Source organism: Rana temporaria, chromosome 2 (genome assembly GCF_905171775.1).
Source record: "Rana temporaria chromosome 2, aRanTem1.1, whole genome shotgun sequence".
Classification (NCBI taxonomy): domain Eukaryota; kingdom Metazoa; phylum Chordata; class Amphibia; order Anura; family Ranidae; genus Rana; species Rana temporaria.
Window position 1 is genome coordinate 128,504,742 of NC_053490.1, and position 17,849 is coordinate 128,522,590.

Genomic DNA, 17,849 nt, shown 5'->3' on the forward strand with positions numbered 1-17,849 from the left:
TTTTTCAACCCGATTATTGCTAAGCTGGCCTTGCCTACACACAACCATGAAAAAAAAAATGCTCTAGCAAAGAGTGGTGACGTACAACACGTACGACGGCACTATAAAGGGGAAGTTAGGATGGCGCCACCCTTGGGGCTGCTTTTGCTGATTTTGTGTTAGTAAAACTTTGGTGAGAGATGATTCGCGCTTTTCAGTCTGTTACAGCGTGACGAATTTGCCATCTCCATTACGAACTCTAGTTTTACCAGAGCGATCGCTCCCGTCTCATAACTTGCTTTTGAGCATGCACGTTTTTTTTCACGTCGTTAAAGTCCACACACGACCATTTTTTTACAACGTTAAAAGCAATGTGAAAAATTAGAGCATGTTCTAAATTTTTAATGCCCGTATTTTACGTCGTGAAAAATGCTCTGGAGCCCACACACGATCGTTTTTAATGACATTAAAAAAAACGTAATTTTTTACATCCCGAAAAACGATCGGGTGTACGCGGCATAAGACTAGCTTGGTTGTAGAGCGACCACTCTGGCAAACAATAGTTGCATGTGTTATTAATATCATATCGTTTTAGTTTATTTATAAGATGTCAAAGGAGATAGAGGTGCAGGGTAATGGGGCATGGAAACTCAGTACAAGTAACATTTATACATAATAGATAGAAGTGTGTAGAAGGAATAAAGAGCAGTCAGGCAGGAAGCAGATGTCAGCAGCAGGTGCAGTAAAAAAACAAATCAACACACTTTACCAATGACATATTGGATTGCACATATTGAAATCCACAGCAATGAGCATAAAGATAACCCGTGAATTTAAATAACTTCCTCTTTTCCAGATTCTAAGGAATTTTCTTCATTGCCTTTAAAAAGTAAGTACAATTCACAATAATCTTAAAAGATAGGTGAAGCTAATTGTTTAATAAATTATAAAAGTATATTTATGTAAGAAGGAAATGTAGCAATAACTCCCTAGGTAGCCGCTGGAAATGCATGTCTACCTGCCCTTTATCTGGATCCAGCATTTCATCGACAACCTCTGACAATGATCAGGTCCAGTCACTAGGGTATTTTTATCATTTTTTATAGTACTCTAACTAGAGAAAAGGTTTACTGTAGCAGAATGCCCCAAAAAGCAGGACTGCTAAACTGAATTGGCAGTAGGTCATCTGAGAGCTACCTCTAAAATAGATGCTGACGGACTTGGGACAGCCAGCTGAACCTGTGACTCTGAAAGCAGTCATAGTGTTTCCTTGCTCCTACAATCGGACTTCTGTCCTTCTATAAGCAGACAAAAATCCATGGTCAAACACATAGCTCCTAACTGTCCCTGATTTCAAGGGACTGTCCCAGGATTTGGAAGAAAGTCCCTCTGTCCCTCTTTCCTCCTCATTTGTCCTTCATTTTGGTCTGATCTATATAGTTGTATATAAAATGCATTTTTCATCTTTCAAAGAGTGTTTCCCAGTGCTAAATCTTTCATCCAATTTTTTAATTGCTGCTTTTGTAAATTTCTAAATCCAGTATAAAGGAATAGTAGTAGTGGTAAAAAAAATAAAAAATAAAATCTTGTGGGTTTAACTAATATTTTTTTTGTATAATTCTCCATTAAGGGGCGTGTCTTATTCCTACATACCTTTGCTTATAGGTATTCCTTGTTTTCATCTAAAAAAGTTGGGAGATATGCAAATATCCCTCTTCCAGCCCAGCTATCTGCATCTCTCTTAAGGCAAATGGTGTCTATACAGCCCAGCTCCCTTCAGTGCCACTATTCAGCCCAACACCTCAGTAAGTGGAGTGGTATCCAGGGCCTTTAGGACATGGCTCATGCTGAGGACAGGCCCTCGTGGCAGTTCATTATACAGGAGATGCCCCAGGGACAGAGTTCTGGAAAGGTGCTCCCAAACGATTATTTTCTCCATAGACCATACTTCTGAACAACACCATAAGGAATAAGCAGTCAGATAAATATGTATGATGTAATTGTTAATCATTCCTATATTGATTACTGGAACTTCCTTCCAACAAAAGGCAGAAACAACACACCACACTTGGGGAAAACCTACATGTTAGCAGGTCCAGTCTGTACTCCCCACTGTAGGTGGAACTTAACCACAGCAGATATGCAGAAGGGGAAGGAAGTTGTGAAGAACTCAGGTCCGCTATGGATTCCTGCAGTCACCAGGGGAACAGCTGTCCAATTTAAGGCTGGTGTCTCTCATGACCTCTGTGGCCATCTTGGGTAAGGACAAAGCTTATATAAGCCCCTTGGCCCCTGATCTGGCATGCATTCTGCAAGTGGTTAGTGTAGGGACCGGTTCCCTGTCAGGGAAAGCACTTAGCAACAGGCAGAGCTTCCAGGGAAGAAGGGAAAGCACAGGGACTACATTATCTCCATCTTAAAAGCCTCCCAGATGAGTCAGACCAGCAAGGAGGCATTCCCATTCCTCATTGCAGAAGCTGTGGGCATTGTTTCAAGCTACAGAACCACTGCTACTGACTCTAAGTGGACGGTTGTTCTCACCCGCCGGGTCTAGTTGTAATCCGTTGAAATGTTCTACAATATAAAGTCTATTTCATTTGGCCTCTGTGTGTTCTCTGCTGTGAACACACCACACTGTGCCCTGCTCTCATACAGAACACAGAAAAGGTGAATAATGCCGATCAGACTTTTGATTGTGTGTAATTGATTGTGTGTAAAAAAAAGTCCGATGTGAATCAGGTACTCTATCTAAGGTCCGTCGGACTTCCAAAAAAAAAAATCTGATGGAGGCTACACACAGCCAGACTTTCCTAGAAAAAAAGCCCATCTGACATTTTTTCTCTGAAAATCCTGCCGTGTGTACGGCTTTGCAGTGCCTGAAGCTGCCGCTGCCAAGTCTCTCACTCTCTCTCTGTCATCACCAGGGCTGATCTGGCGCAGCCCGGTAGGCTGCCTGTCCTGAGGCTGCTTTGAGCTGTATCTGACTGCAGCGCTCCCCCTCTCTCCTGCGTGTATGACACCGGGCATGTCTCGCTGTGTGTGAGAGCTGGGTCTGTGTTCGGCTGTGCTGCCTGTGCTAGACCTGCTCATGTGATAGTAGATGGAGATGGAACACTGATTGAATCAGTGTTTTGTCTATCACACAAGCCCGTCTAGGGGGGGGACCTTGCTAGAGCACACTGCCCTGCCAAACACAGACCTACAGCTCCTGTTTGTTCCATGACACATGTCAGGAGAGGAGATACCTGCTGTGTGTGATCGAGGCAATGCCATGGTGAGTGCCATGCACAGTGAGGTTTCATTCATATACAAAAGTGGGGCTGCATTCATATACAAAGTGGGGCTGCATTTATATACAAAGTGGGGCTGCATTCATATACAAAGGTGGGCTGCATTCATATACAAAGGTGGGCTGCATTCATATACAAAGGTGGGGCTGCATTTATATACAAAAGTGGGGCTGCATTCATAGACAAAGTGGGACTGCATTCATAGACAAAGTGGGGCTGCATTAATATACAAAAGTGGGGCTGCATTGATATACAAAAGTGGGGCTGCATTGATATACAACAGTGGGGCTGCATTAATATACAACAGTGGGGCTGCATTCATATACAAAGTGGGGCTGCATTAATATACAAAAGTGGGACTGCATTCATAGACAAAATGGGGCTGCATTCATAGACAAAATGGGGCTGCATTCATAGACAAAAGTGGGACTGCATTCATAGACAAATGTGGGGCTGCATTCATATACAAAAGTGGGGCTGAATTTATATACAAAAGTGGGACTGCATTTATATATACAGTGGGGCTGAATTAATATACAAAAGTGGGACTGCATTAATATACAAAAGTGGGATTGAATTTATATACAAAAGTGGGACTGAATTTATATACAAAAGTGGGACTGAATTTATATACAAAAGTGGGACTGAATTTATATACAAAAGTGGGACTGAATTTATATACAAAAGTGGGACTGCATTCATATACAAAAGTGGGGCTGCATTCATATACAAAAGTGGGGCTGCATTCATATACAAAAGTGGGGCTGCATTTATATACAAAAGTGGGACTGCATTTATATACAAAAGTGGGGCTATATTTATATACAAAAGTGGGACTGCATTTATATACAAAAGTGGGACTGAATTTATATACAAAAGTGGGACTGCATTTATATACAAAGGTGGGGTGCATTAATATACAAAAGTGGGACTGAATTTATATACAAAAGTGGGACTGCATTTATATACCAAAGTGGGGCTGCATTTATATACAAAAGTGGGACTGCATTAATATACAAAAGTGGGGCTGCGTTCATATGTACAGTGAGGCTGCAATGATGAGCACTGATGAGGCTGCATTGATCTCTTGTACCATGTCTTCAGTCTCTGACCATCTCTTGTACCATGTCTCCAGTCTCTGACCATCCCTTGTACCATAACCATCCCTTGTACCACGTCTGCAGTCTTTGACCATCCCTTGTACCATGTCTGCAGTCTCTGACCATCCCTTGTACCATGTCTGCAGTCTCTGACCATCTCTTGTACCATGTCTGCAGTCTCTGACCATCTCTTGTACCATGTCTCCAGTCTCTGACCATCCCTTGTACCATAACCATCCCTTGTACCACGTCTGCAGTCTCTGACCATCCCTTGTACCATGTCTGCAGTCTCTGACCATCCCTTGTACCATGTCTGCAGTCTCTGACCATCCCTTGTACCATGTCTGCAGTCTCTGACCATCCCTTGTACCATGTCTGCAGTCTCTGACCATCTCTTGTACCATGTCTGCAGTCTCTGACCATCTCTTGTACCATGTCTGCAGTCTCTGACCATCTCTTGTACCATGTCTGCAGTCTCTGACCATCTCTTGTACCATGTCTGCAGTCTCTGACCATCCCTTGTACCACGTCTGCAGTCTCTGACCATCTCCTGTATCATGTCTGCATTCTCTGACCATCTCTTGTACCAAGTCTGCAGTCTCTGACCATCTCTTGTACCACGTCTGCAGTCCCTGACAATCGTCTACAAACTATGGGATAGATTTATGGCATTTATATTTAAATATTTTTTACTAGTAATGGCGGCGATCATTGATTTTTTAGCGGTACTGCAACATTGCAGCGGACACACTGGACACCTAATTGATTTCTGTAAGCAACACCTTATTTTCTGGCAGTGCCCCTCCCGAGACTAGACTCTGGATCCGCCCTTGCCCCTTCCAGAATTGAATAAGCCCCCTGCCCGCAGACTCCCACAGCCACAGCCCAGGGTTATTGGAAAGAGTCCATTGGGGTAAAGGGGTAGAGCCATGCCGTTTTTTCTATTGCCAATAATGGTATTTTATTGGCGGCAATTTAAATGTCTTTTTTTTCTTTAGAAATTACAGTTTTTCTGCAGTAGGCTTTATACATTGTACAGATGCGCCACTTTACAGGCAGACTAAGGGGACCGCCCAGGCACTATATTTAAAGGATTTTTTTTTATTATTGTTTCATTTCATTAAAATCGCTGCTCCTTTAAAAACAATCTTTTTTAAACTTTTTTGTTGCATTAGTACATGTCCCCCAGGGCAGTAGCTAGACCCCCATATGCTTTTTATGGCCAATAACCTGCATATAAGCCATCAGAATGGGGACTTTATTTTTCATGTATGGGTCTCATAGACTTCATGGGGGAACCCCATTGGGCTTTGCTATCTACACACTGTGTCCCAATTTTTTAATGGGTGTGTCATGGTGTGAGAGGAGAAGCACAGTATACAGTATAAAGGAGAGCAAATGGCAATATCCACTTTCCCTTATAAATGGTGTTCTGTCTGAGCAATCTCCATTAAACTTTCTTGTTGACGATACCAACGTATGCAATCCTTTTCAACTGGCATAGAGTTCTATTATTCTCATGATTATAAGCAGATGTAATAAAAAAAAAAAACATCAGTCGAGAGTCCCCGCAGCACCCCCTTTGTGCTGCTGCGGGGAAGAAGCCAAGGGTGGAGCTGGAAAGCAGAAAGTGCATGGTCTGGAGGAGAACCAGAGGAGGGCTGAAGTCAGCTGGTGGAGTCTGCTGAATGGTGAGACCAGAGAAAGTGGAGTTGAGGGGTGCTACTGCTGCACAGAGAGGTGCAGGATCTGTAGGAGTTCAGTCCCCCCCTCTGCGGCCAACTGCTCAGACAAGGTAGGGGTGGAGACGAGGGGAGTGCTGTAGGAGAGGTGCGAGGGCCCCATGAAATGGCCTGGAGAGCCGGATTCTACCTGCAGGCCTTGTGTTTGACACATGTGTTTTAAAGCATTCAACTTTGTCCTATTCTGTCTATTTTTCATCAAGATAATATCTGGTTATCATGTGAATAATTGTTTCTTACTGATACATTTTTACAGGAGACATGCATGACTTCTTTGTTGGTTTAATGGGAAAGAGGAATTTACAAACAGGTATGTTATCTGTAACTTTAAATTGATCACTATATCTCTATTTTATCCTCACCTCTCAGCCCTTTCTAAACCTCCGTGTGCTTTATTATATTATATAACACAACCTGCCCCCTGATTTGTCATTAAAACAGATCAATTTTCTAAAATTTTCTTTTTTAAAGGAAACTTTGCAAGTGAAGAAAAGGAAGTTGAACCAGATTCCAGGTACTCAACAAAATGCAGAAAGTAAGTTCATTGTGAATCATCAAAGGAGGAGTTTGGGGTACTAAAACAAAAACATACATACTCAAATCTATTACACTGCTGTAGCTGTTCCCCATCTGCTCTAAGACCGAGAACTGAGCAATCACGTGACTGTTGAACGCTCGGTTCTCTGCCCCTCCAGCACTCAATGGAGTGACGGGCTGGAGAAGGGGCGGAAGAGGCTGGCTCAGGCTCTCAGTGGCGCATTGAGAAGCTGAGCCAGCTGCCCATCAGGCATCTGGGTGGATCCTGACAGTATTGCCTAAATTGGCTCTATGATGTCAGCCACTGATTCTGGGTCTCAGAAGTGCGGAGAAAGGTGCATTTCTGTGACCCAGAAGAAAAATATGTCTGAAAAAGCTTTGGCTATACTTATCTTTTTAACCACTTGCTGACCATGCTATAGCTGAATGATGGCTACAATGCAGCCATCTACAGTGAAGCCTCCCATGATTGCTCCTGCCGGACACTGCACATCACAGATGGAGGTGAAGAGCCAATCAGCGGCTCTTTACTACATGATCAGCTGTGTCCAATCACAGCTGATCAAGGATGTAAACAGAAGCAGGTCATTGGCACTCCTTTCCTCACGCTGACAGCATGAGGAGAGGAGAAGAGAGTCGATAATCGGCTTTTGTAAAAGGGACATGTACACTGATAATCAGGGCACTGATTATCAGTACAGTCCCAACAGTGCCCACCAGTGTTGCCAATCTGTGCCCACCAGTGCAGCCTATCAGTGCAGCCTATCAGTGCAACCTATCAGTGCAACCTATCAGTGCCTTTCAGTACAGCTTCATTAGCACACATCAGTGAAGGAGAAAAATGTACCTGTTTGCAAAAGTTAAAAAATGTTGGTCTTTATTAACTTATTTAGCGGGGAAAAAAACAGGGATTTATTACCCCCAAAATAAATCTATATTTGGCCTGGGCAGGAAGAGGGTAAAAGTGCCTGGTAATCAAGTGGTTAAAACACAACTATGGCCTGTGTTGACAGGCTTTGTTTGGGTCAGAACGGCTTCACTCCCTATACAAGTCTGTCAGATTTCAAAGTAAGCTCAAATCAAGTCAAATATACGTAGGTCTATACCTATAGATATACAGCTGCACCTGTTTATGAATTCTGAATAATCTCAGAAGTGTCTCAAATTTGATGTCTAAAACAAACTCACTGACACAGCCCAAAGCCTGACAATACAGGCCATTATTTGTTATGTAGGTATTTACATTTTTCTTATTCATTACACCATTGATACACTTTAATCTATATTCATAACTGTAAATGTGTGTATCTAAAGACATTTTATTTTAATAGAGTTTAGAACCACTACCAGGTTTTTATTTTTTCCTGCTGGAGAAATTGACCAACACTATTGTCCTGGTAACCATTGTCACCAATACTTTAAAGCAAAATACAATTTTAAATGTTTTAGTTGTCGCCAAACCAGTAAAAGCCCATTCACGCTATGAACCAAATAGTGACAAAAAACGTTTGCGCTCCTATCTTCTGGAAAAGTCCTCCTATACAGCTACCAGCACAAAAGAAAAAAGAAAAAATGTAAATATAAAAAAGGAAACTAATTTTCATAATCCTTGTGCAGCCCTATTACATCAATATGTGACCAAACATCAATGTACCAGTGTAATTAAATGTGTCCATACATATTACTAGTGAAGATGACTCCACACCAGTCACCAAAAAGTGGTGATCAAATATTGTCTGCACAAAAACATGATGTTGATTTACTAAAGGCAAAAAGATTATGTACTTTGCAAGTGCAGTTGCCCTCAAGAGCTTAGTGAATGTGGTGAAGCCTCACTTTGTAAAGAATACCAAATCAGGTGCAAGGAAAAAAAAAAAAAACATAATTTTTGCTTGAACATGATTGGATGATGGAAATCAGCAGAACTTCACCACATTCACTAAGCTCTTGGGTAAATTAGTACAAATAGTAAATAAATCATAGTGTGTTCAAAAGGTGTCCATTTATATACACTTGTAAACCCCGCACAGTGTCCACCAATTGACTCCTGACTTCTCTCCAGGTGATCTACACCGGAGATCAAACAGGAATCTTCCTATGTAATATCACTCCCTTTAGGATGACACTCACCTTCTGCAACTGACCTATACCAACATACATCAGATAGTTCCCAAAACCTTAGACTTCACAGGGATTTTCAATACAGCTGAGATATGATTCCCGGACACATTCCATCCCTACAGAATCACATGGCAGAATCACACATATCATAAAACCTTACTTTTCAATAAAATAGGTATGTTGAAAACTACTCACATTAGGGTCTATACATAGACGCATCAAAATGATCCGCAGCCATTACTCAGAAATGGGAAAAAAAACACGTCATTAGGCTCCACCCTATGCGTTATGTCATTTCCGACGTCATCAGGGACAATTTACTGACTATGAAAAATACTTTTGGATACCAAAACTAATGTCAGTGTGATAGCTGACCTTCCAGAAAAGACAGATGGGAAACCACAGCTCTAAATTGATAAAAGGTAAAGGTGTTTTGGTTTTCTTTATGGGGAGTAAACATTTGGTTTATAAAATTGAAAAGCATCTGAACTGTGGAAGCTGGGCCAATAAAAGGGAAAAATGTTATACTTACCTAACGGTAATTTTTCTTTCCTGATGCAAGCATGACAGCATATACGTATGGGAAGGCTCCGCCTCCCTGCCCAATCAGGACCGGTTATCCTATAAAAGTAGGTCTCCTCCCTTCCTGCAGTATTTTTGTAATTTAGTATCACTGCAAAGGCCTTTATTACATTTTCGTGATTTTTTTATTTATTTTTTGGGGGGAGGGGACCTATATGCTGTCATGCTTGCATCAGGAAAGAAAAATTATTGTTAGGCAAGTATAACATTTTCCCTTTTCTTGACACAGCATGACAGCATATACGCATGGGATGTACCAAATCACCAGACAACAAGGGTGGGCACTGCTCAAGGAGGTTCACCCAAAAATCCACTTTTTGACATTAGCTGTAGCATACTGCAAACATCTGCAGTATGCTGTTTTTTTTTTTTTACTTGTACTTATCGTTATATGAGCCCTTGTTTTCCGGCTCCGAGCGGGGAATACTGTGGGGAATGGGCGTTTCTAAGCGAAGAGGAGTTGATTGACGGCTGCTAAGGTGCGTCTTGGCCTCTGTTTAATCTTCAACTGCCATGATGCTGCACATGTGATCAGTTATGACACCAGCCATTGGATGGTTTGACAGTTTGGTTGAGAGCACAACCAATGTGACAGTTAGCATTCCTGGCATGCCAGGAATGTAACTGCTTTTTCAAACTGTTAAATTGATGGGTTTACTTCGCTTTAAGGATGCTGGAAAGTTCATTTTGAGGGTGAACCTCCGCTTTAACTACATAGTGTTTTTTTTTAGGGCTGAAGAGGATCTGTCCCTTGTCGCAGAAGCAGTTAGACTGGTGTTGGTGTTGAGGGCTGGAGATTTACACTCATTATGCCCATAATGAGCACTCTTTTAGGATATAGCATATACCTACCTGCCCTCACCTTCATTAACCACTTAACGACCCCTTCACGCAGATATACGTCGGCAGAATGGCACGGCTGGGCACATCAACGTATAGGCAGGGCCGTTTGAAGGAATTTGGGGGCCCCAAGCAAAATGGACATAGAGGCCCCCCAACCCCCCGACCCCCCCTGAACGCACACAGAGTCTACAGGAACCGCAGCATAGCGATACAGTTTAAGTTCACCCACACTCAAAGACTGGTGCCCCCATCACAGACTGGTGCCCCCATCACAGACTGGTGCCTCTATCACAGACTGGTGCCTCCATCACAGACTGGTGCCCCCATCAAAGACTGGTGCCCCATCACAAACTGGTGCCCCCATCACAGACTGACCCCCCCATCACAGACTGACCCCCCCATCACAGACTGGTGCCTCCATCACAGACTGACCCCCATCACAGACTGACCCCCCATCACAGACTGACTCCCCATCACAGACTGACCCCCCATCACAGACTGATCCCCCATCACAAACTGGTGCCCCCCATCACAGACTGACCCCCCATCACACTGGTGCCCCTATCATAGACTGACCCCACATCACAGACTGACCCCCCATCACAGACTGACCCCCCCTTCAGTTTAGACCCCATTTAGTGCATACCCCCACCTTCAGTTTAGCCCCCATTAGGTGCAGACCCCCACCTTCAGTTTAGCCCCGTTCAGTGCAGATCCCCGCTTCAGGGTACCCCCTTCAGTGCAATTTCCCGCTTTAGGATACCCCCCTTCAGTGCAGATCCCCCACCTTCAGTTTAGCTCCATTCAGTGCAGATCCCCGCTTCAGGGTACCCCCCTTCAGTGCAGATCCCTGCTTCAGGGTACCCCCTTCAGTGCAGATCCCCACCTTCAGTTTAGCCCCCCGTCAGTGCAGATCCCCCTTCAGGGTACCCCCCGTCAGTGTAGATCCCCCTTTAGGGTACCCCCTTCAGTGCAGATCCCCCCTTTAGGGTACCCCTTCAGTGTAGACCCCCACCTTCAGTTTAGTCCCCCTTCAGTGCAGACACCCACCTTAAGTTTAGCCCCCCTTTAGGGTACCCCCTTCAGTGCAGATCCCCCCTTTAGGGTACCCCCCTTCAGTGCAGACACCCACCTTCAGTTTATCCAACCTTCAGTGCAGATCCCCCTTTAGGGTACCCCCCTTCAGTGCAGAACCCCCTTTAGGGTACCCCCCTTCAGTGTAGACCCCCACCTTCAGTTTAGCCCCCCTTCAGTGTAGACCCCCACCTTCAGATTAGCCCCCCTTCAGTGCAGACACCCACCTTCAGTTTAGCCTCCTTCAGTGCAGATCCCCCCTTTAGGGTACCCCCCTTCAGTTTAGCCCCCCTTCAGTGCAGACACCCACTTTCAGTTTAGCCTCCTTCAGTGCAGATCCCCCCTTTAGGGTACCCCCCTTCAGTTTAGCCCCCCTTCAGTGCAGACACCCACCTTCAGTTTACCCCGATCAGTGCAGGACCCCCCCATTCAGTACCTCAGGACAGCGAGGCGGCCACGGCGGCACATGCACAGCAGGTGAGGTCCCCCTCCCCTGTGTACACATAACAGAGGAGGGGGAGGCGGCTTCTCTCTGCGCGGCTTCATGTGTGATATCCGGGGTGGGATCGCTCAGGCACACAGCGGCTGCCGCGAGGGGGAGGATGGTTGGTGTAGCGGTGCGTCACCCTGCCCACGCCCCCCCTTCCATCGATTCGCCTCGCCCCTGCAGTCTACCGTCTGCCTGATATCAGGCACCGGGCGGGAATCGGGATCGCTCAGACACAGCCGTGAGAGGAGGGGATGGTTCGTGCAGCGGTGTGTCACCATGCACCCAGCACAGCCCTCCCACCCCCATCGCCACTATAGCTTGCCTCTCCCTGCGTGCCTGTGCCTTGCAGCGCTGTCATTGACATAATCGCAGAGGGGGTGCGGTGTGAACATAGCAGCAGGCAGACAGACAAGCCAGCTTGGGGGCCCCTTTCTTGCTCGGGGCCCCAAGCAATTGCTTGGTTTGCCTGTCCTGTTGCGACGGGCCTGCGTATAGGTACGTTGCTCTTTAAGCCCAGCCATGGGGTCGCGGGCGTGCGACCCAGTCCGAAGCTCCATGACCGCGGAACTCGCGGACCCGATCGCCACTGGAGTCCCGCAATCGGTCCCCGGAGCTGAAGAACGGGGAGAGCTGTGTGTAAACACGGCTTCCCCGTTCTTCACTGTGGCGGCAGCATCGATCGTGTCATCCCTTTTATAGGGGGACACAATCGATGACGTCACACCTACAGCCACACCCCCCTACAGTTGTAAACACACTTCAGGTCACACATAACCCAATCAGCGCCCCCTGTGGTTAACTCCCAAACTGCAACTGTAATTTTCACAATAAACAATGCATTTTAAATGCATTTTTTGCTGTGAAAATTACAATGGTCCCAGAAATGTGTCAAAATTGTCCAAAGTGTCCACCATAATGTCGCAGTCACGAAAAAAAATGCTGATCGCCGCCATTAGTAGTAAAAAATAATAATTAATAAAAATGCAATAAAACTATCCCCTATTTTGTAAACGCTATAAATGTTGCGCAAACCAACCGATAAACGCTTATTGACATTTTTTTTTACCAAAAATAGGTAGAAGAATACGTATCGGCCTAAACTGAGGAAAAAAATATATATATATTTTGGGGGATATTTATTATAGCAAAAAGTAAAAAATATTGCATTTTTTTCAAAATTTTCGCTCTATTTTTGTTTATAGCGCAAAAAATAAAAACCGCAGAGGTGATCAAATATCACCAAAAGAGAGCTCTATTTGTGGGAAAAAAAGGACGCCAATTTTGTTTGGGAGCCACGTCGCACGACTGCGCAAATTGTCAGTTCAAAGCGACGCACTGCCAAATCGCAAAAAGGGGCAAGGTCCTTTAGCTGCATTTTGGTCCGGGTCTTAAGTGGTTAAAGTTGTTGGTCTCTAGGAAGGCTGATTGCTACTGGTTCACAGATGAGCTGAAAGCCTGGACCCATGCCTGGGGTTATTTTCCATAAATAGTAACCACTACAAACCCCATATCTCTCTGTGGGGTACCCAAAATAACACAAGCAATTACCTATTGCTAACAGGTAAGTACTAAGGAATGTGACTAAACAGATCCTGACAATTATTTTAGCACCAGGGTCAGCATGTAAATGCATAGAATTAAACACATCACAGCCTTACCTACTGTAGTGTTAATGTAATCACAGGCAAGCAGCGCAAGTTAATAGTCACCTGACAATTAGCACTAGCAGGTTAAACCTACCTAGACGCATGTACCACCAAGGAGACCAATTTTCAATACACAGTCAGCCAGATTCTTGTAGATCGCCACATCTCTTCGGCGGCGTAACGTATTTCTCATGTACGTTACGCCGCCACAAGTTTTACGGGCAAGTGCTTGATTCACAAAGCACTTGCCTGTAAAAGTTGCGGCGGCGTAAGGAAAAAAAAGAGAATACTGCAGGAAGGGAGGAGACCTACTTTTATAGGATAAACGGTCCTGATTGGGTAGGGAGGTGGAGTCTTCCCATACATATATGCTGTCATGCTGTGTCAGGAAAAGACAAAACCCTAGTCCCCAGTATTGCCTGTCATCTCCCTCCAGGTAATCTTTTTGACTTACCATTACTACACTCTGTGTGAAGGCAAGCATCTTGATAGGGCTTTGTTTCCTTATGTCAGTGCTGCTCTTTTGAAGCCTGGTGGTATTATGACTGATGGAGGAATAATCAAGCAACAGTAGGAGAGTTGGAGAAAGCACTGATTCAGAGAATCCTTGCACTGCTGGTCCTCAGGTACAGCTTTCTCTTCAGCAAGAACAGCAAGCAGAACAGTAGCGTATGCACCAAATCTCCTCCAAGATTTGTCAAACTAGCAGTCACAGTCAGCAGTGCTTTAGATGATCTCACACTGAATATACAGTTATGAGTCTCAAGGCACACCAGTGAAAAGTGCAAAGGGCACATAAGGCAAAATTTGATTTGTTAAAAAGAATTGTATAAAAAAAGTACATTTTTCAGGGTACTTCTCAGGCCTTCTCGGCAAAAACCAGCAAGAAACTTGCTGTTTTTTTTTTTTTTTCCGACGAGGAAACTGTCGAGGATCTCGTTGAGCCAAAAAGAGAGCATGTCTTATTTTTCCTCAACGGGAATGGGGAAATTTGGCTCGCCGAGATCCTCGACAGCCTAACAAGGAACTCGACGAGCAAAACGATGTGTTTCGCCCGTCGAGTTTCTCGGTCGTGTGTACGAGGCTTAAGGCACAATTTACATTTCTCTATGGTCTATAAAACACAGAAAAAATTCACATTTTGAGTTCAGGTCTACATTAAGAGATTGTAAATGAGCTAGTCCAATGTTTACAGCTTTTATTTCATATTTTCTGAAACAAAAAGCGAGGGGAAGGGAAAACTGCCTAGCAATGCAAAACCCCAGAGGGTAAGTTAAAAGGCCCACTGTAAAGCAAGTATTGTATTACATGTGAAAATGTTAAAATAGGCTACACAACATATTTTCAATCCCTGTCAACTGCCATCTGAAGAGTGCTCTTCAGAGGGCAAAATTTGTATAAATGTGCCAAGCGTGGTGTCGATGAAAGGGTCTCAAGCAAATGTATGTGTGGCAATGTACCAAACTATAAAAGATGATTGCAGAAGTTGCAAAGTAAAAACGGAAAGACAAAATATAAACAATGAGGCCCAATAGACCATTGATTACTAGCTAGAAGGTGCAGCTTGAAGCAGCCATGGGGGATTGCTGGGACACTGTGGAAACAAAAAGGAAAAAACAAGCGCAACCTCCATAGTGTAGTAAACAGGGTGAAAAATAATTATTAAAGTGGTTGTATAGTAATTTTTTTATAACTTTTACCTACAGATAAGCCTATAATAAGGCTTACCTCTAGGTAAAAATAATGGGCCAGATTCACGTATCCTGGCATATCTTTGTGCGGGCGTATCCTATATACGCTACGCCTCCGCAACTTAGACGGGCAAGTGCAGTATTCACAAAGCACTTGCTCCGTAAGTTGTGGCGGCGTAGCGTAAATGGGCCGGCGTAAGCCCGCGTAATTCAAATGTGGAAGAGGTGGGCGTGTTGTATGTAAATGAATCGTGACCCCACGTAAATGACGCGCCTAACGAACGGCGCATGCACTCGCATGCTCAGTATCATATCGAATTTACTCCATAAGATATGCCAGGCCCAATGCCTGTGACGTGAACGTAACCTACGCACAGCCCCATTCACGTGCTACTTATGTAAACGATGTAAAAAGATACGCTTGCCGACATCCATACTTTGCATTGGCTGTGCCTCATATAGCAGGGGTAACTTTACTTCGGACGTAAGCCTAATGTAAACGGCATAGCGGGCGCAAGTACGTTCGTGAATCTGTGTATCTACCTAATTTACATATTTGACGCGTAAATCTACGGAAGCGCCCCTTGTGGCCAGCGTAAATATGTACCCAAGATACGACTGCGTAGGAGACTTACGCCGCTCGTATCTTGGCCAAATCTATGCGTAACTGATTCTAAGAATCAGGCGCATAGATACGACGGCTCACATTACGGACTTACGCTCACATTCGGAAGTCCTTTGTGAATCTGGCCCAATATCTCCTAAACCTATACGGTTTAGGAGATATTTCCCTTGCTATGAGCTGCTGACTATAGCGGTGCATGCGCATCTGGGATTTTAGGCTGAAAGCCCGGCAGATGCCGGACCTTGCCGGAAAGAAGTCTCCTGCGCGCATGTGCGGGAGTGACGACATTGCGGCTCAAGCCACTCACAGTGCTGGAGCCACGATACCCAGAAGACACGCCGAGGCAAAATGTCATCTCCCTTGGCATGGACCGGCTGAGATACCGACGCCTCGTTCTAAGGTAAGTATTTTATAATGAGCTAGTATACGGTGCATAATAGCTCATTATGCCTTTTGCCTTACAGGTGTACGGAAAAAAAAAGTGCCAGCGGGTATACAACCACTTTAATGATTAAACACACACTTACAAAAGGGGAGCTTGTGCAAAGTGTTAAAAGTCAAAGCCGCTGTCTCTGAAGCTGGAAGTGTGCTGGGAGATAGGGAGGCGTTTCAAAGCATGTCACTTCTTAAGCCTTCAGGCCAAAGCAGGGAAATTGCACAGTGGCTCCAGACTTCAGCATTGACTTTTACCGCTTTGCACAAGCTCCTCATTTGTGAGTGTGTTTTTAATCATTAATAACTATTGTTCACCTTGTTTACTACACTATGGAGGTTGCGCTTGTCTTTTCCTATTTGATATCAGATTTACTTCCCACTAAAATCACTAAACTCCTACTCCCTGATTTTTACTAATGAAGTCGATGAAAGTTTGTGAATCTTGTAGACTGGATAAATTGAAATATAAACAGAATACATTAGGGATTACCTTAGGACATTTAGCTCTCTTTAGGAACTTCTGCAGTAAAAACAAGTAGTGTGCTTATAAGCCAAATTTCTCCAATTTTTTGTTTGGGGTGAAACTATTCTCTAAATGTACCATCTGAAAAATATTTTGCTACTAGACATATGTATAAACTCCATATTGGTAGGTGACTTTCTTTTTCTTTGTGGCTGCAGGTCCAGGCGTTCAGTTTAAGATGGGAAACATTGAAGGTCCTAGAAGATCTTCTAAAAAGAAACATTACCTTTCCAATGCCAAACACACTGGATTTTTTATTTCGTACCACGGATGAAAAGCCCCACTTTTGTTGTATTTTGAAATATATTTTCACATTTCTCTCCATCATGATGATTCATTATAAAATCATTTGTCAAGCAAAAAGGACAAGTGAATATCATCAAAATTCTAGTTGTCTGTAGCTATGAATTTGTTTATTGCACAGAAATATTTTTATTTCGTCTATCTGAATATTGAATATTGGCAACTAATTTTGTTAAACAATATGGCAATTGTGCTGCTGAGTCCTTTCCTTTGTAGGTTTTGTCATCCATGCGGCTGAGTATAAAATCAGATTTAATCAGACATGAAGAATAAAGGCTTACAAATAGTAAACATAAACTGTAAGGACAAAAAAGGCTCAGATTCTGTATGAAGATCAAGTTCTACATTGTACTCTTAAGTGTCACCAATAATCCTGTGCCTATCACGTTGCCAGCCAAGCTTCAACCCAATAATGTAGCTAAAGATAAAACAATCACATCAAATAATAACAATATTTTTACATATGATCTTGTGTGTTCTTGAGTCTTTTTCAGCTAGTATGATGTATCTTTTGTTATATACAGTAACACTGATGCTATAATGACACAATTAAAATGGAATTAAATGTTCAGAGGTATAAAGTTGCTCTTGTGTAAAGCAAATGATGTGTGTCTTCTGCCATAGAATAATATATTTTAATACCTGAACACAAAGTGTGCATATTTTGTGTAGCCTTTAATGATTAATTTACTACAATTTCCTGTAAATTACTGCAGTTGTGAAGACCTAAAATAAAAGTTTAAATTCTGTTGGTAACCGACACCCTCATAGGCCTCGTACACACGACCGAGGAACTCGTCGTAAATGAAACATAATTTTCCTCGACGAGTTCCTTGTTAGGCTTGTCGAGAAACTTGACAAGCTTTCT

General features: G+C 43.6%; 1 protein-coding gene across 1 annotated transcript in view; it reads left to right on the forward strand.

Annotated features, from left to right (window-relative positions):
* The window catches only part of TAC3 (tachykinin precursor 3), a 111,920-nt gene extending 94,355 nt beyond the window's left edge, over positions 1-17,565 (forward strand). Inside the window, exons 4-7 of the mRNA XM_040340955.1 lie at positions 836-868; positions 6,368-6,421; positions 6,583-6,646; positions 16,837-17,565. Coding sequence (XP_040196889.1) covers positions 836-868; positions 6,368-6,421; positions 6,583-6,646; positions 16,837-16,855 — 170 coding nt within the window. The 3' untranslated portion in view covers positions 16,856-17,565. The remainder of the gene's footprint in view (positions 1-835; positions 869-6,367; positions 6,422-6,582; positions 6,647-16,836) is intronic.
* The last annotated feature ends 284 nt before the right edge of the window (positions 17,566-17,849 follow it).